A 26054-nucleotide genomic window follows, 5' to 3' on the forward strand; every position below is an offset into this window, starting at 1 on the left:
GTATGAATCATTTACTGTTACTGTCTGTCTGTGTGTGTGTGTGTGTGTGTGTGTGTGTGTGTGTGTGTGTGTGTGTGTGTGTGTGCACGTGTGTGCACGTGTGCGCAGACTGCTCCATTAAATTGCAACAAGCTAAATTTTTTATTTGAAAACATTCTCTGAGAGAATAACGTTGTTTACATTAATTACAGTATGGGGTTGAATGTGTTTATTCATTCATGTAATAATTGCTGTTTGTACTGTATTTATTTCCTTTAAGTCTCCATAAATGAACAGTCTTCACATTTCATGATCTGCTTTTATTCACATTAATTTAACAAACAAACAAAAAATGCTAACGTTCAACACATGTTAATAATTATAGTATTATTATCATCGTTAACCTGGAATTGATCCAATCGGAAAAACAAACTGAAATTAAAGCAGAAATAAATCATTTAATTCTATGGTTTAAACTCCAGCTTAAAACAGCATCACGGACAAAAATAAAGCAAAGACTAAACATTAGTAGTGCAGTTTTTAAGACTAACTATTCATATTATTATTATTAGTGCACTTTGATGTTTTAGGAGTGTTACTAATATAAGGTATCATCATAGCAGGAAGTTGCATCCAAACAGAAATGTTGCAAAAAGAGTTTAAAGGTGTTAAACTCACTTTATGAACGTGCATATTCCTCTCAGACAGACGTCATATTGCGCTACGTGTAATTATATTACATATGTAAATATTATTACATATGTAAATATTGTTCTTTCGTTTTAAGTTCTGCCTCGCCACAAGCAGAACTTTGGGCGTTTCTACGTAGAACTTCAATATTGTCGTTTGTCTTTGACGTTAATTTTCATCTGCATTGATCCTATTGGCCTATTGGTGACCAGGTGACCACCGAAAACTACAACATGACGTCACTGAGCCGCGGTGGTAAGAGGCTCACCGCTCACCCAAACACACCTCTCTGTTTTTACTAAAACTACAACATGACGTCACTGAGCCGCGGTGGTAAGAGACTCACCGCTCACCCAAACACACCTCTCTGTTTTTACTAAAACTACAACATGACGTCACTGAGCCGCGGTGGTAAGAGACTCACCGCTCACCCAAACACACCTCTCTGTTTTTACTAAAACTACAACATGACGTCACTGAGCCGCGGTGGTAAGAGACTCACCGCTCACCCAAACACACCTCTCTGTTTTTACTAAAACTACAACCTGACGTCACTGAGCCGCGGTGGTAAGAGACTCACCTCTCACCCAAAACACACCTCTCTGTTTTTACTAAAACTACAACATGACGTCACTGGCGTCATGTTGTAGTCTTCACCGCGGTGGTGAGAGGCTCACCGCTCACCCAAACACACCTCTCTGTTTTTACTAAAACTACAACATGACGTCACTGGCGTCATGTTGTAGTCTTCACCGCGGTGGTGAGAGGCTCACCGCTCACCCAAACACACCTCTCTGTTTTTACTAAAACTACAACATGACGTCACTGGCGTCATGTTGTAGTCTTCACTGCGGTGGTGAGAGGCTCACCCAAACACACCTCTCTCGCGCAAGTATTGTGGTCGGCTGGAGCGAAAGTGGTATGCATGGTACGCATACGTCGTGGCTGTTGATGGTGATGTAATTAAGATTATGTTTCAATGTTTGGTGGGTAGAAGGTTATGTAGAGTATGTCGGTAAGAATGATGGTCCCTTATTGGCTGTTGACGGTAGGTATATATATTTTATAGAGAGGCTGATCGTAAGGTCGTAGAGGTCAGCAGTACTTGTACTCAGCATGTCGACGGAGTGCATTTATTAGTTATTCCAGTGCGCACTGGCCGCAATTTGCAACTCTAGATTGTTTTTATAATGGGATGAATCTAGAGTTGCAATACCCTCCATTGACTCCCCACTCATCCAATTTGCGTTTGCGATCTGCTAGTATTAAAGTAAACAACGTTAACCCATTTTGGTGTTAGCATCATGTCATGCTTTAGCTATTGAAAAATAGCAGATCTACAAGCTGTAGATGTGGTGCGCTACGAGCTTGTAGGTCTGCTATTTTTGAAAAATTGAAGAACGACTGACATAGAAACATAGCTTTTTCAGAAAACCGTCAGGATGTAGAAGAACATTTTTAGAATCTGATCTCGGGTCAGAATGGGTTAAACTCACCAACATTGCAGCTGTAGTCCAAGCTTGAATTATCCTCTTTCAATCTTCCAAGCTTTTGTTTCATAAAAATCCCCCGTAGACATGTTGTTATGAGATACTTTCTGTCAAGACATCCTCTGCAGGTGATTAAGTGTTAGAGTTTTTATTAAGGGGTCGTGCTTCTGCGCTGCTGAATTATGTGCAAATGCGAAACAGGTGGTACACAGGGCCGCTCAGTGACATACGACGAGCGCTTCCAAACTCCAACACTTAGAAAATCAAACTGCACAGAATGTCTTGACAGAAAGTATCTCATAACAACATGTCTATGGTGGATTTTTATGAAACAAAAGCTTGCCAGATAGAAAGAGGATAATTCAAGCTTGGCCTAGAGCTGCGATGTTGGTGAGTTTAACGTCGTTTAACAAATTGGATGAGTGGGGAGTCAATGGAGGGTATTGGAACTCTAGATTCATCCCATTATAAAAAACATCTAGAGTTGCAAATTGCGGCTAAGACATTCTTTCATGTCAAGGACCCCCAAATTGACACTATAATTATCCCCGCGGACCCCCCATGAGAAAAGATATTCCAGGGACCCCCCCCCCCCCCCATAAACAGAAGATTTCCACGGCTCTAGCAGTGATTCTCAACCCGTTTAATTTCAAGGACCCCCAGTTTGACATGCATTAGTTCTACGGACCCCCCATTTCTATCTCTGGGACCCCCCATAATTTATTATTGTAAAATCAATGTTAATTTAACTCTGAGAGTGTACGCTCTCTTGAGTCACAGACCCATTAAGGGTCCATTTGGTTCCTAACTATCATTTAGCTGGGGACCCCCTGGAACTGCCTTGAACGTGGTGGTGCCACCTAGTGGACTAGAGGGGCAGTTCAGAGGGCATGGTGGTGGTCTAGAGGGGCAGTTCAGAGGGCAGGGTGGTCTACAGGGGCAGTTCAGAGGGCAGGGTGGTCTACAGGGGCAGTTCAGAGGGCATGGTGGTGGTCTAGAGGGGCAGTTCAGAGGGCATGGAGGTGGACTAGAGGGGCAGTTCAGAGGGCATGGCGGTGGTCTACAGGGGCAGTTCAGAGGGCATGGAGGTGGACTAGAGGGGCAGTTCAGAGGGCATGGAGGTGGACTAGAGGGGCAGTTCAGAGGGCATGGAGGTGGACTAGAGGGGCAGTTCAGAGGGCATGGCGGTGGTCTACAGGGGCAGTTCAGAGGGCATGGAGGTGGACTAGAGGGGCAGTTCAGAGGGCATGGAGGTGGACTAGAGGGGCAGTTCAGAGGGCATGGCGGTGGACTAGAGGGGCAGTTCAGAGGGCATGGAGGTGGACTAGAGGGGCAGTTCAGAGGGCATGGCGGTCTACAGGGGCAGTTCAGAGGGCATGGCGGTGGACTAGAGGGGCAGTTCAGAGGGCATGGCCGTGCCCTCGATGCCCGCCAGAAGGTTGGTGGCGGCCAGGCTGCCCATCACGCCTCGGGTCTCGTAGGTGGCGCTGCCGATGTGGGGCAGGATCACTGTGGAGAGAGAACAGATCTGTAAGACCACTGGAGAGAGAGAGAACAGATCTGTTTCCATGTCAGTGGTACTGACCCCAAATATATATATATGTAGTTCCAGGGACCCCCCCCCCAGTAGCAAAGATTTGAGTTAAAAACTCGCTCTGAAAGAATATATATTCAAAGATTTCAGGCACATTTTCACGATTTTTCAAAAATAGCAGACCTACAGAGCTTGTAGATCAACAGCTAAAGTGAAACCTAACGAAGGGTTAAATCCTCACCGCTAAAGTGAAACCTAATGAAGGGTTAAATCCTCACCGCAGTTCTTCAGAGTCAGCAGCGGGTGGTCGGGGGGGAGGGGCTCCGGTGAGGTCACGTCCAATCCGGCGGCAGCGATCTGCCCGCTGGTCAACGCCTGGTAGAGGTCTTCCTGGTTCACCACAGTCCCCCTGTCAATCAAACACACCCACCTGTCAATCAAACACACCCACCTGTCAATCAAACACACCCACCTGTCAATCAAACACACCCACCTGTCAATCAATCACCACCGTCCCCCTGTCAATCAAACACACCCACCTGTCAATCAATCACAACCACCTGTCAATCAAACACACCCACCTGTCAATCAAACACACCCACCTGTCAATCAATCACCACCGTCCCCCTGTCAATCAAACACACCCACCTGTCAATCAAACATACCCACATGTCAATCAATCACCACCGTCCCCCTGTCAATCAAACATACCCACCTGTCCATCAATCACAACCACCTGTCAATCAATCACAACCACCTGTCAATCAAACATACCCACATGTCAATCAATCACCACCGTCCCCCTGTCAATCAAACACACCCACCTGTCAATCACCACCGTCCCCCTGTCAATCAAACATACCCACCTGTCAATCAAACACACCCACCTGTCAATCAATCACAACCACCTGTCAATCAATCACAACCACCTGTCAATCAACCACAACCACCTGTCAATCAAACACACCCACCTGTCAATCAAACATACCCACCTGTCAATCAATCACAACCACCTGTCAATCAATCACAACCACCTGTCAATCAAACACACCCACCTGTCAATCAAACATACCCACATGTCAATCAATCACCACCGTCCCCCTGTCAATCAAACATACCCACCTGTCCATCAATCACAACCACCTGTCAATCAATCACAACCACCTGTCAATCAAACATACCCACATGTCAATCAATCACCACCGTCCCCCTGTCAATCAAACACACCCACCTGTCAATCACCACCGTCCCCCTGTCAATCAAACATACCCACCTGTCAATCAAACACACCCACCTGTCAATCAATCACAACCACCTGTCAATCAATCACAACCACCTGTCAATCAACCACAACCACCTGTCAATCAAACACACCCACCTGTCAATCAAACATACCCACCTGTCAATCAATCACAACCACCTGTCAATCAATCACAACCACCTGTCAATCAAACACACCCACCTGTCAATCAAACATACCCACATGTCAATCAATCACCACCGTCCCCCTGTCAATCAAACATACCCACCTGTCCATCAATCACAACCACCTGTCAATCAATCACAACCACCTGTCAATCAAACATACCCACATGTCAATCAATCACCACCGTCCCCCTGTCAATCAAACACACCCACCTGTCAATCACCACCGTCCCCCTGTCAATCAAACATACCCACCTGTCAATCAAACAACCACCTGTCAATCAATCACAACCACCTGTCAATCAATCACAACCACCTGTCAATCAAACAACCACCTGTCAATCAATCACAACCACCTGAGCCCCAGGATATACCTCTGAGCCCCAGGATGGACCTCTGAGCCCCAGGATGGACCTCTGAGCCCCAGGATGGACCTCTGAGCCCCAGGATGGACCTCTGAGCCCCAGGATGGACCTCTGAGCCCCAGGATGGACCTCTGAGCCCCAGGATGGACCTCTGAGCCCCAGGATGGACCTCTGAGCCCCAGGATGGACCTCTGAGCCCCAGGATGGACCTCTGAGCCCCAGGATGGACCTCTGAGCCCCAGGATTTACCTCTGAGCCCCAGGATGGACCTCTGAGCCCCAGGATGGACCTCTGAGCCCCAGGATGGACCTCTGAGCCCCAGGATGGACCTCTGAGCCCCAGGATGGACCTCTGAGCCCCAGGATTTACCTCTGAGCCCCAGGATTTACCTCTGAGCCCCAGGATGGACCTCTGAGCCCAGGATGGACCTCTGAGCCCCAGGATGGACCTCTGAACACTTTAAACCGTGATGGCATGTGAATCCCTAGACTCCTTCAAAACCGCTCTCAAAGGGCACCATACGGACGCCCTAAGGTACCTGCTGGTGTTGATGAAGACTGATTTACAGTACGTACAGTAGGAGTACAGTATGTGTACAGTATGTACCTGCTGGTGTTGATGAAGACTGCGGTGTTCTTCATCTTGCTGAAGAAGCCCTTCCCACACATCCCTTGTGTCTGATTGGTCAGGCTGCAGCTGACCACCACGAAGTCACTGTCCGCCAGCAGGCTGTCCAGGGTACTGCACGAACACACACACACACACACACACAGTCAGGCTGTCCAAACCAAAAAGCAGGGAAGCTGAAATACCTTCACTAAAAACGCCGACAACAACGCTCCACACGTCCCAGACTCTTCTCCCTTCTCTAAAACACCCTGGACAACGCTCCACACGTCCCAGACTCTTCTCCCTTCTCTAAAACACCCTGGACAACGCTCCACACGTCCAGACTCTTCTCCCTTCTCTAAAACACCCTGGACAACGCTCCACACGTCCCAGACTCTTCTCCCTTCTCTAAAACACCCTGGACAACGCTCCACGCGTCCCAGACTCTTCTCCCTTCTCTAAAACACCCTGGACAACGCTCCACACGTCCCAGACTCTTCTCCCTTCTCTAAAACACCCTGGACAACGCTCCACACGTCCCAGACTCTTCTCCCTTCTCTAAAACACCCTGGACAACGCTCCACACGTCCCAGACTCTTCTCCCTTCTCTAAAACACCCTGGACAACGCTCCACACGTCCCAGACTCTTCTCCCTTCTCTAAAACACCCTGGACAACGCTCCACACGTCCCTAAAACACCCTGGACAACGCTCCACACGTCCCAGACTCTTCTCCCTTCTCTAAAACACCCTGGACAACGCTCCACACGTCCCAGACTCTGCTCCCTTCTGGCTCCAAAACTATAGAATGAACTTCCCATGTTAATTAATGTTTCGGAATCACTGCTAGAGCCGTAAAAATCCTCCCTTATCGAGGTCACTGGCATGTGATGGGGGGTCCTTATGGGGGGTCACTGGCATATGTTTTGAAATGGGGGGTCCTTATCGGGGTCACTGGCATGTGATGGGGGGAACCGCTGGACTAACTGACCACACTCTCTGTCCAGCTCAGATCCATAAGGATACTGTTCTCCCTGAGTCAGATGCATAAGGATACTGTTCTCCCTGAGTCAGCTGCATAAGGACACTGTACTAACTGACCAAACTCTCCGCCCAGCTCAGACGCATCAGGCTTGGCGGTTCTCCCCGAGTACAAGAGTCGCTTCACTCCAAAGGGCTTCAGTCTCCTGGCGATGGCCATACCTGAAATATAACAGAAATATACAAATTATACCTGAAATATAACAGAAATATACAAATTATACCTGAAATATAACAGAAATATACAAATTATACCTGAAATATAACAGAAATATACAAATTATACCTGAAATATAACAGAAATATACAAATCATACCTGAAATATAACAGAAATATACAAATTATACCTGAAATATAACAGAAATATACAAATTATACCTGAAATATAACAGAAATATACAAATCATACCTGAAATATAACAGAAATATACAAATTATACCTGAAATATAACAGAAATATACAAATTATACCTGAAATATAACAGAAATATACAAATCATACCTGAAATATAACAGAAATATACAAATTATACCTGAAATATAACAGAAATATACAAATTATACCTGAAATATAGGCTACAAATATAATGTGTATTACTACTTTTAAACCATTACAAAGTAAGTATAAGGGGGGTAATAATAATAACTGGAAAAGTGTGGTTGCCGCAGTCGCTTACATAGGCCCCTCCCACTAACATAGGCCCCTCCCTGATTTGAACATTTCTATAAGGCTTGCATAGTGTGGTCTTCTGCCCGTGCAGAAAGGGAATTAATGTCTTTATAAAAACGATTGTAAAACATAAGATTGGTGACGTAACCAACAACAGCCAATCAGCTGCTACAAACATCACGCAAAGCTCGGCCAATCACTGCGGAAGTTAGATAGGTTAAATAAGGAAGTGTGACAATAACTATATTTATAGTAATAGTCGTACCGATGCGACCCAGTCCGATCACTCCCACCGTACTTCCAGACAGACCGTAACCACACAGCCACAGTGGTTTCCATGACGACCAGCCTCCACTGAGAGAGAGAGAGAGAGAGAGAGAGAGAGAGAGAGAGAGAGAGAGAGAGAGAGAGAGAGAGAGAGAGAGAGAGAGAGAGAGAGAGAGAGAGAGAGAGAGAGAGAGAGAGAGAGAGAGAGAGAGAGAGAGAGAGAGAGAGAGAGAGAGCATGACATGTCCTTAAAACTGTTTAGTTGAGGAGTTGCATTGGTGTGACATGTCCTTAAAAGGAGTTGCATTGGTGTGACATGTCCTTAAAAGGAGTTGCATTGGTGTGACATGTCCTTAATAAGACACATACTTTTTGACCTCCTGGATGCCCTCCGGTAACCTCCGTGCCGTCGCCAGTAGCAACGCCACCGTTAGCTCAGCTGTGGCGTCCGTCAGCACGTCAGGGGTGTAACCCACGCGGATCCCCCTGGGAACAACAGACCGTAACATCAGTTCCCCCCTGGTGTAACCCCAGGAAACAACAGACAGTAACATTAGTTCCCCCCTGGTGTAACCCCAGGAAACAACAGACAGTAACATTAGTTCCCCCCTGGTGTAACCCCAGGAAACAACAGACCGTAACATCAGTTCCCCCCTGGTGTAACCCCAGGAAACAACAGACAGTAACATCAGTTCCCCCCCTGGTGTAACCCACCCGGATCCCCCCTGGAAACAACAGACCGTAACATCAGTTCCCCCCTGGTGTAACCCCAGGAAACAACAGACAGTAACATTAGTTCCCCCCTGGTGTAACCCCAGGAAACAACAGACAGTAACATTAGTTCCCCCCTGGTGTAACCCCAGGAAACAACAGACCGTAACATCAGTTCCCCCCTGGTGTAACCCCAGGAAACAACAGACAGTAACATCAGTTCCCCCCCTGGTGTAACCCACCCGGATCCCCCCTGGAAACAACAGACCGTAACATCAGTTCCCCCCTGGTGTAACCCCAGGAAACAACAGACAGTAACATTAGTTCCCCCCTGGTGTAACCCCAGGAAACAACAGACAGTAACATTAGTTCCCCCCTGGTGTAACCCCAGGAAACAACAGACAGTAACATTAGTTCCCCCCTGGTGTAACCCCAGGAAACAACAGACAGTAACATTAGTTCCCCCCTGGTGTAACCCCATGAAACAACGGACCGTAACATAATTTCCTCCTGGTGTAACCCACCCGGATCCCCCAGGAAACAACAGACAGTAATATCAGTTCCCCCTGCCTGGAAACGATGAAGAAGAATTAACAACAAACAATGAAACAGAGTCAGAAGGTCAGGACTGTAGACGACAAAATGTTCTTGTAAAACAACAACTATAACCGAACTAACAAACAAACAAACAAACAAATGGCCAACATGAGTGTGACGTCAGAAACCAGAGGAATGGCATTAATGTACTTGCCTGTATCTGGTCCGATAAAATAGATAACATGTAAAGCTGGTCAGATTTATAAAATGTAAAATAATAGTTTTTACCGTTTCTTGATCTCGTCGAGGTCGAGGTGGTCAACGCCGACGGACAGCGTGCTGATGACCTTCAGGCTGGAACCTGAAACATCACAGATGGATTCATCTTTAACCCATTCTGACCTGAGATCAGATTCATACGAGGTTTCCACTGGACACACACTGGTCTGATTATAACCCATTCTGACCTGAGATCAGATTCATACGAGGTTTCCACTGGACACACACTGGTCTGATTTTAACCCATTCAGGCCCGACGTCGACATTAAAAAAATAAATGACAGTTTTCTGAAATAGTACCTCATGTTTCTGTATCAGTGGTCAGCTCAATATTTTATATCAAGAACCCCCAGAAATTATTATGTAATTGGGGCACCGACCCCCCCATCTGAAAATATGTTATTCCACGAACCCCTCAGAAGCAAAGATTTGAGTTAAAAACGTTCGCTCTGAAAGAATATATATTCAAAGATTTGTGCTGCATTTTTACACGATTTTTCAAAAATAGCAGAGCTACAAGCTGCTATTTTTCAATAGCTAAAGTACAACATAATGCTTAAAACACCAAAAGGGTTTCCCGCCCAGAATGGAGTAAAAAAACAAAAACACCATTAATGTTTAAAAAAGAACCACTCTGTTTATTTATCGGCTTCCCTTTTATACCGTCTATCAGCCTTAAGTTAAATAACTCTCTGTAGTTTTATTTTATTTCTTTCATAAATAGAGAATATTTCACTCAATAGTAGTAGTATGTAGTTTTAACTGTGCACTTTCACAGGGCTGTCTGTCACCATTACAAAGTGTAGTTTTAACTGAGCACTTTCACAGGGCTCTGCCACCATTACAAAGTGTAGTTTTAACTGTGCACTTTCACAGGGCTGTCTGCCACCATTACAAAGTGTAGTTTTAACTGTGCACTTTCACAGGGCTGTCTGCCACCATTACAAAGTGTAGTTTCCACTGTGCACTTTCACAGGGCTGTCTGCCACCATTACAAAGTGTAGTTTTAACTGTGCACTTTCACAGGGCTGTCTGCCACCATTACAAAGTGTAGTTTTAACTGTACACTTTCACAGGGCTGTCTGCCACCATTACAAAGTGTAGTTTTAACTGTGCACTTTCACAGGACTGTCTGCTACCATTACAAAGTGTAGTTTTAACTGTGCACTTTCACAGGACTGTCTGCTACCATTACAAAGTGTAGTTTTAACTGTACACTTTCACAGGACTGTCTGCTACCATTACAAAGTGTAGTTTTAACTGTACACTTTCACAGGGCTGTCTGCCACCATTACAAAGTGTAGTTTTAACTGTGCACTTTCACAGGGCTGTCTGCCACCATTACAAAGTTATATGTAGTTTCCACTGTGCACTTTCACAGCACTGTCTGCCACCATTACAAAGTTATATGTAGTTTCCACTGTGCAATTTCACAGGGCTCTGTCACCATTACAAAGTGTAGTTTTAACTGTGCACTTTCACAGGGCTGTCTGCCACCATCACAAAGTGTAGTTTTAACTGTGCACTTTCACAGGGCTGTCTGCCACCATTACAAAGTTATACTGTATGTAGTTTTAACTGTGCACTTTCACAGGGCTGTCTGCCACCATTACAAAGTGTAGTTTTACACTGTGCACTTTCACAGGACTGTCTGTCACCATTACAAAGTGTAGTTTTAACTGTGCACTTTCACAGGGCTGTCTGCCACCATTACAAAGTGTAGTTTTACACTGTGCACTTTCACAGGACTGTCTGTCACCATTACAAAGTGTAGTTTTAACTGTGCACTTTCACAGGGCTGTCTGCCACCATTACAAAGTGTAGTTTTAACTGTGCACTTTCACAGGGCTGTCTGCCACCATTACAAAGTGTAGTTTTAACTGTGCACTTTCACAGGGCTGTCTGCCACCATTACAAAGTGTAGTTTTAACTGTGCACTTTCACAGGGCTGTCTGCCACCATTACAAAGTGTAGTTTTAACTGTGCACTTTCACAGGGCTGTCTGCCACCATTACAAAGTGTAGTTTTAACTGTGCACTTTCACAGGGCTGTCTGCCACCATTACAAAGTGTAGTTTTAACTGTGCACTTTCACAGGGCTGTCTGCCACCATTACAAAGTGTAGTTTTAACTGTGCACTTTCACAGGGCTGTCTGCCACCATTACAAAGTGTAGTTTTAACTGTGCACTTTCACAGGGCTGTCTGTCACCATTACAAAGTGTAGTTTTCACTGTGCACTTTCACAGGGCTGTCTGCCACCATTACAAAGTGTAGTTTTAACTGTGCACTTTCACAGGGCTGTCTGCCACCATTACAAAGTGTAGTTTCCACTGTGCACTTTCACAGGGCTCTGCCACCATTACAAAGTGTAGTTTTAACTGTGCACTTTCACAGGGCTGTCTGCCACCATTACAAAGTGTAGTTTTAACTGTGCACTTTCACAGGACTGTCTGCCACCATTACAAAGTTTAGTTTTCACTGTGCACTTTCACAGGACTGTCTACCACCATTACAAAGTGTAGTTTTAACTGTGCACTTTCACAGGGCTGTCTGCCACCATTACAAAGTGTAGTTTTACACTGTGCAATTTCACAGGACTGTCTGTCACCATTACAAAGTGTAGTTTTAACTGTGCACTTTCACAGAGCTGTCTGACACCATTACAAAGTGTAGTTTTAACTGTGCACTTTCACAGGGCTGTCTGCCACCATTACAAAGTGTAGTTTTAACTGTGCACTTTCACAGGGCTGTCTGTCACCATTACAAAGTGTAGTTTTCACTGTGCACTTTCACAGGGCTGTCTGCCACCATTACAAAGTGTAGTTTTAACTGTGCACTTTCACAGGGCTGTCTGCCACCATTACAAAGTGTAGTTTCCACTGTGCACTTTCACAGGGCTCTGCCACCATTACAAAGTGTAGTTTTAACTGTGCACTTTCACAGGGCTGTCTGCCACCATTACAAAGTGTAGTTTTAACTGTGCACTTTCACAGGACTGTCTGCCACCATTACAAAGTTTAGTTTTCACTGTGCACTTTCACAGGACTGTCTACCACCATTACAAAGTGTAGTTTTAACTGTGCACTTTCACAGGGCTGTCTGCCACCATTACAAAGTGTAGTTTTACACTGTGCAATTTCACAGGACTGTCTGTCACCATTACAAAGTGTAGTTTTAACTGTGCACTTTCACAGAGCTGTCTGACACCATTACAAAGTGTAGTTTTAACTGTGCACTTTCACAGGGCTGTCTGCCACCATTACAAAGTGTAGTTTTAACTGTGCACTTTCACAGGGCTGTCTGCCACCATTATAAAGTGTAGTTTTAACTGAGCACTTTCACAGGACTGTCTGTCACCATTACAAAGTTTAGTTTTCACTGTGCACCTTCACAGGGCTGTCTGCCGGAAACTGCCCATAGATCCGAAGTCCCGTTAGTCCGAACATGCACTGCTCCCGTGCTTGCGGTTAGGTTTAGGTTTGCTCCTGTGCTTGCGGTTAGGTTTAGGTTAGGGTTAGAGATAGGGATAGTAATTTCGGAACAATGAACCTTCTGACTAATGACACGGCACCCTGTCTGCCACCATTACAAAGTGTAGTTTTAACTGTACACTTTCACAGGGCTGTCTGCTACCATTACAAAGTGTAGTTTTAACTGTGCACTTTCACAGGGCTGTCTGCCACCATTACAAAGTGTAGTTTTAACTGTGCACTTTCACAGGACTGTCTGTCACCATTACAAAGTGTAGTTTTAACTGTGCACTTTCACAGGGCTGTCTGCCACCATTACAAAGTGTAGTTTTACACTGTGCACTTTCACAGGACTGTCTGTCACCATTACAAAGTGTAGTTTTAACTGTGCACTTTCACAGGGCTGTCTGCCACCATTACAAAGTGTAGTTTTAACTGTGCACTTTCACAGGGCTGTCTGCCACCATCACAAAGTGTAGTTTTAACTGTGCACTTTCACAGGGCTGTCTGCCACCATTACAAAGTTATACTGTATGTAGTTTTAACAGTGCACTTTCACAGGGCTGTCTGCCACCATTACAAAGTGTAGTTTTACACTGTGCACTTTCACAGGACTGTCTGTCACCATTACAAAGTGTAGTTTTAACTGTGCACTTTCACAGGGCTGTCTGCCACCATTACAAAGTGTAGTTTTAACTGTGCACTTTCACAAGGCTGTCTGCCACCATTACAAAGTTATACTGTAGGCCTATGTAGTTTTAACTGTGCACTTTCACAGGGCTGTCTGCCACCATTACAAAGTGTAGTTTTACACTGTGCACTTTCACAGGACTGTCTGTCACCATTACAAAGTGTAGTTTTAACTGTGCACTTTCACAGGGCTGTCTGCCACCATTACAAAGTGTAGTTTTACACTGTGCACTTTCACAGGACTGTCTGTCACCATTACAAAGTGTAGTTTTAACTGTGCACTTTCACAGGGCTGTCTGCCACCATTACAAAGTGTAGTTTTAACTGTGCACTTTCACAGGGCTGTCTGCCACCATTACAAAGTGTAGTTTTAACTGTGCACTTTCACAGGGCTGTCTGCCACCATCACAAAGTGTAGTTTTAACTGTGCACTTTCACAGGGCTGTCTGCCACCATTACAAAGTTATACTGTATGTAGTTTTAACTGTGCACTTTCACAGGGCTGTCTGCCACCATTACAAAGTGTAGTTTTACACTGTGCACTTTCACAGGACTGTCTGCCACCATTACAAAGTGTAGTTTTAACTGTGCACTTTCACAGGGCTGTCTGCCACCATTACAAAGTGTAGTTTTAACTGTGCACTTTCACAGGGCTGTCTGCCACCATTACAAAGTGTAGTTTTAACTGTGCACTTTCACAGGGCTGTCTGCCACCATTACAAAGTGTAGTTTTAACTGTGCACTTTCACAGGGCTGTCTGTCACCATTACAAAGTGTAGTTTTCACTGTGCACTTTCACAGGGCTGTCTGCCACCATTACAAAGTGTAGTTTTAACTGTGCACTTTCACAGGGCTGTCTGCCACCATTACAAAGTGTAGTTTCCACTGTGCACTTTCACAGGGCTCTGCCACCATTACAAAGTGTAGTTTTAACTGTGCACTTTCACAGGGCTGTCTGCCACCATTACAAAGTTTAGTTTTCACTGTGCACTTTCACAGGACTGTCTACCACCATTACAAAGTGTAGTTTTAACTGTGCACTTTCACAGGGCTGTCTACCACCATTACAAAGTGTAGTTTTAACTGTGCACTTTCACAGAGCTGTCTGACACCATTACAAAGTGTAGTTTTAACTGTGCACTTTCACAGGGCTGTCTGCCACCATTACAAAGTGTAGTTTTAACTGTGCACTTTCACAGGGCTGTCTGCCACCATTATAAAGTGTAGTTTTAACTGAGCACTTTCACAGGACTGTCTGTCACCATTACAAAGTTTAGTTTTCACTGTGCACCTTCACAGGGCTGTCTGCCGGAAACTGCCCATAGATCCGAAGTCCCGTTAGTCCGAACATGCACTGCTCCCGTGCTTGCGGTTAGGTTTAGGTTTGCTCCTGTGCTTGCGGTTAGGTTTAGGTTAGGGTTAGAGATAGGGATAGTAATTTCGGAACAATGAACCTTCTGACTAATGACACGGCACCCTGTCTGCCACCATTACAAAGTGTAGTTTTAACTGTACACTTTCACAGGGCTGTCTGCTACCATTACAAAGTGTAGTTTTAACTGTGCACTTTCACAGGGCTGTCTGCCACCATTACAAAGTGTAGTTTTAACTGTGCACTTTCACAGGACTGTCTGTCACCATTACAAAGTGTAGTTTTAACTGTGCACTTTCACAGGGCTGTCTGCCACCATTACAAAGTGTAGTTTTACACTGTGCACTTTCACAGGACTGTCTGTCACCATTACAAAGTGTAGTTTTAACTGTGCACTTTCACAGGGCTGTCTGCCACCATTACAAAGTGTAGTTTTAACTGTGCACTTTCACAGGGCTGTCTGCCACCATTACAAAGTGTAGTTTTAACTGTGCACTTTCACAGGGCTGTCTGCCACCATTACAAAGTGTAGTTTTAACTGTGCACTTTCACAGGGCTGTCTGCCACCATTACAAAGTTATACTGTATGTAGTTTTAACTGTGCACTTTCACAGGGCTGTCTGCCACCATTACAAAGTGTAGTTTTAACTGTGCACTTTCACAGGGCTGTCTGCCACCATTACAAAGTTATACTGTATGTAGTTTTAACTGTGCACTTTCACAGGGCTATCTGCCACCATTACAAAGTGTAGTTTTACACTGTGCACTTTCACAGGACTGTCTGTCACCATTACAAAGTGTAGTTTTAACTGTGCACTTTCACAGGGCTGTCTGCCACCATTACAAAGTGTAGTTTTACACTGTGCACTTTCACAGGACTGTCTGTCACCATTACAAAGTGTAGTTTTAACTGTGCACTTTCACAGGGCTGTCTGTCACCATTACAAAGTGTAGTTTTCACTGTGCACTTTCACAGGGCTGTCTGCCACCATTACAAAGTGTAGTTTTAACTGTGCACTTTCACAGGGCTGTCTGCCACCATTACAAAGTGTAGTTTCCACTGTGCACTTTCACAGGGCTCTGCCACCATTACAAAGTGTAGTTTTAACTGTGCACTTTCACAGGACTGTCTGCCACCATTACAAAGTGTAGTTTTAACTGTGCACTTTCACAGGGCTGTCTGCCACCATTACAAAGTGTAGTTTCCACTGTGCACTTTCACAGGGCTGTGTGCCACCATTACAAAGTGTAGTTTTAACTGTGCACTTTCAGAGGGCTGTCTACCACCATTACAAAGTGTAGTTTTAACTGTACACTTTCACAGGGCTGTCTGTCACCATTACAAAGTGTAGTTTTAACTGTGCACTTTCACAGAGCTGTCTGACACCATTACAAAGTGTAGTTTTAACTGTGCACTTTCACAGGGCTGTCTGCCACCATTACAAAGTGTAGTTTTAACTGTGCACTTTCACAGGGCTGTCTGCCACCATTACAAAGTGTAGTTTTAACTGAGCACTTTCACAGGACTGTCTGTCACCATTACAAAGTTTAGTTTTCACTGTGCACCTTCACAGGGCTGTCTGCCGGAAACTGCCCATAGATCCGAAGTCCCGTTAGTCCGAACATGCACTGCTCCCGTGCTTACGGTTAGGTTTAGGTTTGCTCCTGTGCTTGCGGTTAGGTTTAGGTTAGGGTTAGAGATAGGGATAGTAATTTCGGAACAATGAACCTTCTGACTAATGACACGGCACCCTGTCTGCCACCATTACAAAGTGTAGTTTTAACTGTACACTTTCACAGGGCTGTCTGCTACCATTACAAAGTGTAGTTTTAACTGTGCACTTTCACAGGGCTGTCTGCCACCATTACAAAGTGTAGTTTTAACTGTGCACTTTCACAGGACTGTCTGTCACCATTACAAAGTGTAGTTTTAACTGTGCACTTTCACAGGGCTGTCTGCCACCATTACAAAGTGTAGTTTTAACTGTGCACTTTCACAGGGCTGTCTGTCACCATTACAAAGTGTAGTTTTAACTGTGCACTTTCACTGGACTGTCTACCACCATTACAAAGTGTAGTTTTAACTGTGCACTTTCACAGGGCTGTCTGCCACCATTACAAAGTGTAGTTTTAACTGTGCACTTTCACAGGACTGTCTGTCACCATTACAAAGTGTAGTTTTAACTGTGCACTTTCACAGGGCTGTCTGCCACCATTACAAAGTGTAGTTTTAACTGTGCACTTTCACAGGGCTGTCTGTCACCATTACAAAGTGTAGTTTTCACTGTGCACTTTCACAGGGCTGTCTGCCGGAAACTGCCCATAGATCCGAAGTCCCGTTAGTCCGAACATGCACTGCTCCCGTTCTTACGGTTAGGTTTAGGTTTGCTCCTGTGCTTGCGGTTAGGTTTAGGTTAGGGTTAGAGATAGGGATAGTAATTTCGGAACAATGAACCTTCTGACTAATGACACGGCACCCTGTCTGCCACCATTACAAAGTGTAGTTTTAACTGTACACTTTCACAGGGCTGTCTGCTACCATTACAAAGTGTAGTTTTAACTGTGCACTTTCACAGGGCTGTCTGCCACCATTACAAAGTGTAGTTTTAACTGTGCACTTTCACAGGACTGTCTGTCACCATTACAAAGTGTAGTTTTAACTGTGCACTTTCACAGGGCTGTCTGCCACCATTACAAAGTGTAGTTTTAACTGTGCACTTTCACAGGGCTGTCTGTCACCATTACAAAGTGTAGTTTTAACTGTGCACTTTCACAGGACTGTCTACCACCATTACAAAGTGTAGTTTTAACTGTGCACTTTCACAGGGCTGTCTGCCACCATTACAAAGTGTAGTTTTAACTGTGCACTTTCACAGGACTGTCTGTCACCATTACAAAGTGTAGTTTTAACTGTGCACTTTCACAGGGCTGTCTGCCACCATTACAAAGTGTAGTTTTAACTGTGCACTTTCACAGGGCTGTCTGTCACCATTACAAAGTGTAGTTTTCACTGTGCACTTTCACAGGACTGTCTGCCACCATTACAAAGTGTAGTTTTAACTGTGCACTTTCACAGGGCTGTCTGCCACCATTACAAAGTTATACTGTATGTAGTTTTAACTGTGCACTTTCACAGGGCTGTCTGCCACCATTACAAAGTGTAGTTTTAACTGTGCACTTTCACAGGGCTGTCTGTCACCATTACAAAGTGTAGTTTTAACTGTGCAATTTCACAGGGCTGTCTGCCACCATTACAAAGTGTAGTTTTACACTGTGCACTTTCACAGGACTGTCTGTCACCATTACACAGTGTAGTTTTAACTGTGCACTTTCACAGGGCTGTCTGCCACCATTACAAAGTGTAGTTTTACACTGTGCACTTTCACAGGACTGTCTGTCACCATTACAAAGTGTAGTTTTAACTGTGCACTTTCACAGGGCTGTCTGTCACCATTACAAAGTGTAGTTTTAACTGTACACTTTCACAGGGTTGTCTACCACCATTACAAAGTGTAGTTTTAACTGTGCACTTTCACAGGGCTGTCTGCCACCATTACAAAGTTATATGTAGTTTCCACTGTGCACTTTCACAGCACTGTCTGCCACCATTACAAAGTTATATGTAGTTTCCACTGTGCACTTTCACAGGGCTCTGCCACCATTACAAAGTGTAGTTTTAACTGTGCACTTTCACAGGGCTGTCTGCCACCATTACAAAGTGTAGTCTTACACTGTGCACTTTCACAGGACTGTCTGTTACCATTACAAAGTGTAGTTGTAACTGTGCACTTTCACAGGGCTGTCTGCCACCATTACAAAGTTATACTGTATGTAGTTTTAACTGTGCACTTTCACAGGGCTGTCTGCCACCATTACAAAGTGTAGTTTTAACTGTGCACTTTCACAGGGCTGTCTGCCACCATTACAAAGTGTAGTCTTACACTGTGCACTTTCACAGGACTGTCTGTCACCATTACAAAGTGTAGTTTTAACTGTGCACTTTCACAGGGCTGTCTGCCACCATTACAAAGTTATACTGTATGTAGTTTTAACTGTGCACTTTCACAGGGCTGTCTCCATTACAAAGTGTAGTTTTAACTGTGCACTTTCACAGGGCTGTCTGCCACCATTACAAAGTTATACTGTATGTAGTTTTAACTGTGCACTTTCACAGGGCTGTCTGCCACCATTACAAAGTGTAGTTTTAACTGTGCACTTTCACAGGGCTGTCTGTCACCATTACAAAGTGTAGTTTTCACTGTGCACTTTCACAGGGCTGTCTGCCGGAAACTGCCCATAGATCCGAAGTCCCGTTAGTCCGAACATGCACTGCTCCCGTGCTTACGGTTAGGTTTAGGTTTGCTCCTGTGCTTGCGGTTAGGTTTAGGTTAGGGTTAGAGATAGGGATAGTAATTTCGGAACAATGAACCTTCTGACTAATGACACGGCACCCTGTCTGCCTCCATTACAAAGTGTAGTTTTAACTGTACACTTTCACAGGGCTGTCTGCTACCATTACAAAGTGTAGTTTTAACTGTGCACTTTCACAGGGCTGTCTGCCACCATTACAAAGTGTAGTTTTAACTGTGCACTTTCACAGGACTGTCTGTCACCATTACAAAGTGTAGTTTTAACTGTGCACTTTCACAGGGCTGTCTGCCACCATTACAAAGTGTAGTTTTAACTGTGCACTTTCACAGGGCTGTCTGTCACCATTACAAAGTGTAGTTTTAACTGTGCACTTTCACAGGACTGTCTACCACCATTACAAAGTGTAGTTTTAACTGTGCACTTTCACAGGGCTGTCTGCCACCATTACAAAGTGTAGTTTTAACTGTGCACTTTCACAGGACTGTCTGTCACCATTACAAAGTGTAGTTTTAACTGTGCACTTTCACAGGGCTGTCTGCCACCATTACAAAGTGTAGTTTTAACTGTGCACTTTCACAGGGCTGTCTGTCACCATTACAAAGTGTAGTTTTCACTGTGCACTTTCACAGGACTGTCTGCCACCATTACAAAGTGTAGTTTTAACTGTGCACTTTCACAGGGCTGTCTGCCACCATTACAAAGTTATACTGTATGTAGTTTTAACTGTGCACTTTCACAGGGCTGTCTGCCACCATTACAAAGTGTAGTTTTAACTGTGCACTTTCACAGGGCTGTCTGTCACCATTACAAAGTGTAGTTTTAACTGTGCAATTTCACAGGGCTGTCTGCCACCATTACAAAGTGTAGTTTTACACTGTGCACTTTCACAGGACTGTCTGTCACCATTACACAGTGTAGTTTTAACTGTGCACTTTCACAGGGCTGTCTGCCACCATTACAAAGTGTAGTTTTACACTGTGCACTTTCACAGGACTGTCTGTCACCATTACAAAGTGTAGTTTTAACTGTGCACTTTCACAGGGCTGTCTGTCACCATTACAAAGTGTAGTTTTAACTGTACACTTTCACAGGGTTGTCTACCACCATTACAAAGTGTAGTTTTAACTGTGCACTTTCACAGGGCTGTCTGCCACCATTACAAAGTTATATGTAGTTTCCACTGTGCACTTTCACAGCACTGTCTGCCACCATTACAAAGTTATATGTAGTTTCCACTGTGCACTTTCACAGGGCTCTGCCACCATTACAAAGTGTAGTTTTAACTGTGCACTTTCACAGGGCTGTCTGCCACCATTACAAAGTGTAGTCTTACACTGTGCACTTTCACAGGACTGTCTGTTACCATTACAAAGTGTAGTTTTAACTGTGCACTTTCACAGGGCTGTCTGCCACCATTACAAAGTGTAGTTTTAACTGTGCACTTTCACAGGGCTGTCTGTCACCATTACAAAGTGTAGTTTTAACTGTGCACTTTCACAGGACTGTCTACCACCATTACAAAGTGTAGTTTTAACTGTGCACTTTCACAGGGCTGTCTGCCACCATTACAAAGTGTAGTTTTAACTGTGCACTTTCACAGGACTGTCTGTCACCATTACAAAGTGTAGTTTTAACTGTGCACTTTCACAGGGCTGTCTGCCACCATTACAAAGTGTAGTTTTAACTGTGCACTTTCACAGGGCTGTCTGTCACCATTACAAAGTGTAGTTTTCACTGTGCACTTTCACAGGACTGTCTGCCACCATTACAAAGTGTAGTTTTAACTGTGCACTTTCACAGGGCTGTCTGCCACCATTACAAAGTTATACTGTATGTAGTTTTAACTGTGCACTTTCACAGGGCTGTCTGCCACCATTACAAAGTGTAGTTTTAACTGTGCACTTTCACAGGGCTGTCTGTCACCATTACAAAGTGTAGTTTTAACTGTGCAATTTCACAGGGCTGTCTGCCACCATTACAAAGTGTAGTTTTACACTGTGCACTTTCACAGGACTGTCTGTCACCATTACACAGTGTAGTTTTAACTGTGCACTTTCACAGGGCTGTCTGCCACCATTACAAAGTGTAGTTTTACACTGTGCACTTTCACAGGACTGTCTGTCACCATTACAAAGTGTAGTTTTAACTGTGCACTTTCACAGGGCTGTCTGTCACCATTACAAAGTGTAGTTTTAACTGTACACTTTCACAGGGTTGTCTACCACCATTACAAAGTGTAGTTTTAACTGTGCACTTTCACAGGGCTGTCTGCCACCATTACAAAGTTATATGTAGTTTCCACTGTGCACTTTCACAGCACTGTCTGCCACCATTACAAAGTTATATGTAGTTTCCACTGTGCACTTTCACAGGGCTCTGCCACCATTACAAAGTGTAGTTTTAACTGTGCACTTTCACAGGGCTGTCTGCCACCATTACAAAGTGTAGTCTTACACTGTGCACTTTCACAGGACTGTCTGTTACCATTACAAAGTGTAGTTGTAACTGTGCACTTTCACAGGGCTGTCTGCCACCATTACAAAGTTATACTGTATGTAGTTTTAACTGTGCACTTTCACAGGGCTGTCTGCCACCATTACAAAGTGTAGTTTTAACTGTGCACTTTCACAGGGCTGTCTGCCACCATTACAAAGTGTAGTCTTACACTGTGCACTTTCACAGGACTGTCTGTCACCATTACAAAGTGTAGTTTTAACTGTGCACTTTCACAGGGCTGTCTGCCACCATTACAAAGTTATACTGTATGTAGTTTTAACTGTGCACTTTCACAGGGCTGTCTCCATTACAAAGTGTAGTTTTAACTGTGCACTTTCACAGGGCTGTCTGCCACCATTACAAAGTTATACTGTATGTAGTTTTAACTGTGCACTTTCACAGGGCTGTCTGCCACCATTACAAAGTGTAGTTTTAACTGTGCACTTTCACAGGGCTGTCTGTCACCATTACAAAGTGTAGTTTTCACTGTGCACTTTCACAGGGCTGTCTGCCGGAAACTGCCCATAGATCCGAAGTCCCGTTAGTCCGAACATGCACTGCTCCCGTGCTTACGGTTAGGTTTAGGTTTGCTCCTGTGCTTGCGGTTAGGTTTAGGTTAGGGTTAGAGATAGGGATAGTAATTTCGGAACAATGAACCTTCTGACTAATGACACGGCACCCTGTCTGCCTCCATTACAAAGTGTAGTTTTAACTGTACACTTTCACAGGGCTGTCTGCTACCATTACAAAGTGTAGTTTTAACTGTGCACTTTCACAGGGCTGTCTGCCACCATTACAAAGTGTAGTTTTAACTGTGCACTTTCACAGGACTGTCTGTCACCATTACAAAGTGTAGTTTTAACTGTGCACTTTCACAGGGCTGTCTGCCACCATTACAAAGTGTAGTTTTAACTGTGCACTTTCACAGGGCTGTCTGTCACCATTACAAAGTGTAGTTTTAACTGTGCACTTTCACAGGACTGTCTACCACCATTACAAAGTGTAGTTTTAACTGTGCACTTTCACAGGGCTGTCTGCCACCATTACAAAGTGTAGTTTTAACTGTGCACTTTCACAGGACTGTCTGTCACCATTACAAAGTGTAGTTTTAACTGTGCACTTTCACAGGGCTGTCTGCCACCATTACAAAGTGTAGTTTTAACTGTGCACTTTCACAGGGCTGTCTGTCACCATTACAAAGTGTAGTTTTCACTGTGCACTTTCACAGGACTGTCTGCCACCATTACAAAGTGTAGTTTTAACTGTGCACTTTCACAGGGCTGTCTGCCACCATTACAAAGTTATACTGTATGTAGTTTTAACTGTGCACTTTCACAGGGCTGTCTGCCACCATTACAAAGTGTAGTTTTAACTGTGCACTTTCACAGGGCTGTCTGTCACCATTACAAAGTGTAGTTTTAACTGTGCAATTTCACAGGGCTGTCTGCCACCATTACAAAGTGTAGTTTTACACTGTGCACTTTCACAGGACTGTCTGTCACCATTACACAGTGTAGTTTTAACTGTGCACTTTCACAGGGCTGTCTGCCACCATTACAAAGTGTAGTTTTACACTGTGCACTTTCACAGGACTGTCTGTCACCATTACAAAGTGTAGTTTTAACTGTGCACTTTCACAGGGCTGTCTGTCACCATTACAAAGTGTAGTTTTAACTGTACACTTTCACAGGGTTGTCTACCACCATTACAAAGTGTAGTTTTAACTGTGCACTTTCACAGGGCTGTCTGCCACCATTACAAAGTTATATGTAGTTTCCACTGTGCACTTTCACAGCACTGTCTGCCACCATTACAAAGTTATATGTAGTTTCCACTGTGCACTTTCACAGGGCTCTGCCACCATTACAAAGTGTAGTTTTAACTGTGCACTTTCACAGGGCTGTCTGCCACCATTACAAAGTGTAGTCTTACACTGTGCACTTTCACAGGACTGTCTGTTACCATTACAAAGTGTAGTTGTAACTGTGCACTTTCACAGGGCTGTCTGCCACCATTACAAAGTTATACTGTATGTAGTTTTAACTGTGCACTTTCACAGGGCTGTCTGCCACCATTACAAAGTGTAGTTTTAACTGTGCACTTTCACAGGGCTGTCTGCCACCATTACAAAGTGTAGTCTTACACTGTGCACTTTCACAGGACTGTCTGTCACCATTACAAAGTGTAGTTTTAACTGTGCACTTTCACAGGGCTGTCTGCCACCATTACAAAGTTATACTGTATGTAGTTTTAACTGTGCACTTTCACAGGGCTGTCTCCATTACAAAGTGTAGTTTTAACTGTGCACTTTCACAGGGCTGTCTGCCACCATTACAAAGTTATATGTAGTTTACACTTTGAGCCAGGGCAGCAGGTTGTGGGTTACATAGAGCCTTTGAGCAGGGCAGCAGGCTGTAGGAATGGTACCTGCAGCATCGAGGACCTCGGCATCGATCTTTTCCGTCAGCAGACACAGCAGACCGTGAGCGCCCTGGACTCCTTTCAGCAGGTCTGAGCGAGACACGGGTTCATCTGAATCCCAGCAGTCCACCTTAACACTGTTAACACAATAACACATAGACACAGGTTCATCTGAATCCCAGCAGTCCACCTTAACACTGTTAACACAATAACACATAGACACGGGTTCATCTGAATCCCAGCAGTCCACCTTAACACTGTTAACACAATGACACATAGACACAGGTTCATCTGAATCCCAGCAGTCCACCTTAACACTGTTAACACAATAACACATAGACACGGGTTCATCTGAATCCCAGCAGTCCACCTTAACACTGTTAACACAATAACACATAGACACGGGTTCATCTGAATCCCAGCAGTCCACCTTAACACTGTTAACACAATAACACATAGACACAGGTTCATCTGAATCCCAGCAGTCCACCTTTTTTTCCCCCCATAAATCGATGCTACTGAACACCCTCTACGTCTGTGTGTTGTTATGAACATTGTTTATTGTTTGTTTATTGTTTATAAGGATCCCCATTAGCTTTCGCCTTGACAAAAGCTAGTCTTCCTGGGGTCCGACACAGACAAACATTTAACATTTAACAAAGGCAATAATTACAATTGTTTACAAACACTAACTCAAAATAAAACATAGTAAAATAAAATATAAAATAAGAAAAAATAAATAAATAGGAGAAATCAAAAACAAAGAAAAACATAGCAAAAAAATCACTTTCAACACATTATACATTTGAATTATTATTTTCCCAGGGTTACTGCAGTATGATTTACATATTAAAGGTGTTCTTTTAACTTGATTTTAAAGATGAATTTTGTATTTGTATTGGTTATACACTTTGGTAGTGCATTCCAACCTATTACTGCTCTATAGATAATAGAAGATTTAAGAATATTTGTTCTTGGTTTAGGTGCCACCAAAACACCCCAACTGGCTTGTCTAGTCATATGGTTATGTTCGTCTCTTGTTCAATGTGTGTGTGTGTGTGTGTGTGTGTGTGTGTGTGTGTGTGTGTGTGTGTGTGTGTGTGTGTGTGTGTGTGTGTGTGTGTGTGTGTGTGTGTGTGTGTAGATCCATTGTCAGTGGAGTTCAGAGGTTTCTCTGTCATTGATAAGAACTATATCTTGACAGAGAAAACCTGGTGATAAAGTGGTGATAATATAATAATAACACATGCAAATATCTGATAATGTACAGTCACGATACCAACTTTGATGAGGCAGTAGGCCTATTTGCTTTGCTTTGTTGTAACATGTATATGATCTCATATAAACAGCTACAGTAACAGTATAAATATTATAACTGTATAATAAAAATAATAATCTTACAGGTCAGACTGTGTGAGGATCTTCATTCCCTCTGGAGGAATCCTTCTGGTCAGAAACACCTTCATGACTTTATGAACGACAGACTGCATACAGTAAGCAATGATTAATATCAATACCTAAACTATTCACACACACACACACACACACACACACACACACTCACACACACACTCTGTCCGCTGACTTATATCAACACACACACACACATGAATGTCAGCTAACTGCTGAAAGACTAC

The 26054-nt window shown here is 44.0% G+C and overlaps 1 protein-coding gene across 5 annotated transcripts; it reads right to left on the bottom strand.

Moving 5' to 3' along the window:
* Positions 1-284: 284 nt before the first annotated feature.
* Positions 285-26054, bottom strand: grhpra (glyoxylate reductase/hydroxypyruvate reductase a). 5 transcript variants are annotated; one of them, XR_014570482.1, is made up of 10 exons: positions 25819-26027; positions 24424-24554; positions 9607-9679; positions 8440-8556; positions 8069-8157; positions 7180-7294; positions 6090-6212; positions 3972-4102; positions 1364-3668; positions 285-1188 (listed from the first exon to the last, which is right to left on the bottom strand). XR_014570482.1 is itself a non-coding variant. In XM_083785646.1 (10 exons), the coding sequence occupies exons 2-10, from the start codon at positions 25905-25907 to the stop codon at positions 3547-3549; spliced, it is 990 nt and encodes a 329-aa protein (XP_083641772.1). In that variant the 5' UTR covers positions 25908-25950; positions 25991-26054; the 3' UTR covers positions 285-3546. The 5 variants fall into 5 exon arrangements, 2 of the variants coding, with proteins under 2 accessions (XP_083641772.1, XP_083641771.1); XR_014570483.1 differs by having other exon boundaries at positions 285-1249; positions 1354-3668; XR_014570484.1 differs by having other exon boundaries at positions 1268-3668.

The sequence above is a fragment of the Protomyctophum parallelum genome (assembly GCF_964188405.1).
Source record: "Protomyctophum parallelum genome assembly, chromosome: 16".
NCBI classification, from domain to species: Eukaryota; Metazoa; Chordata; class Actinopteri; order Myctophiformes; family Myctophidae; genus Protomyctophum; species Protomyctophum parallelum.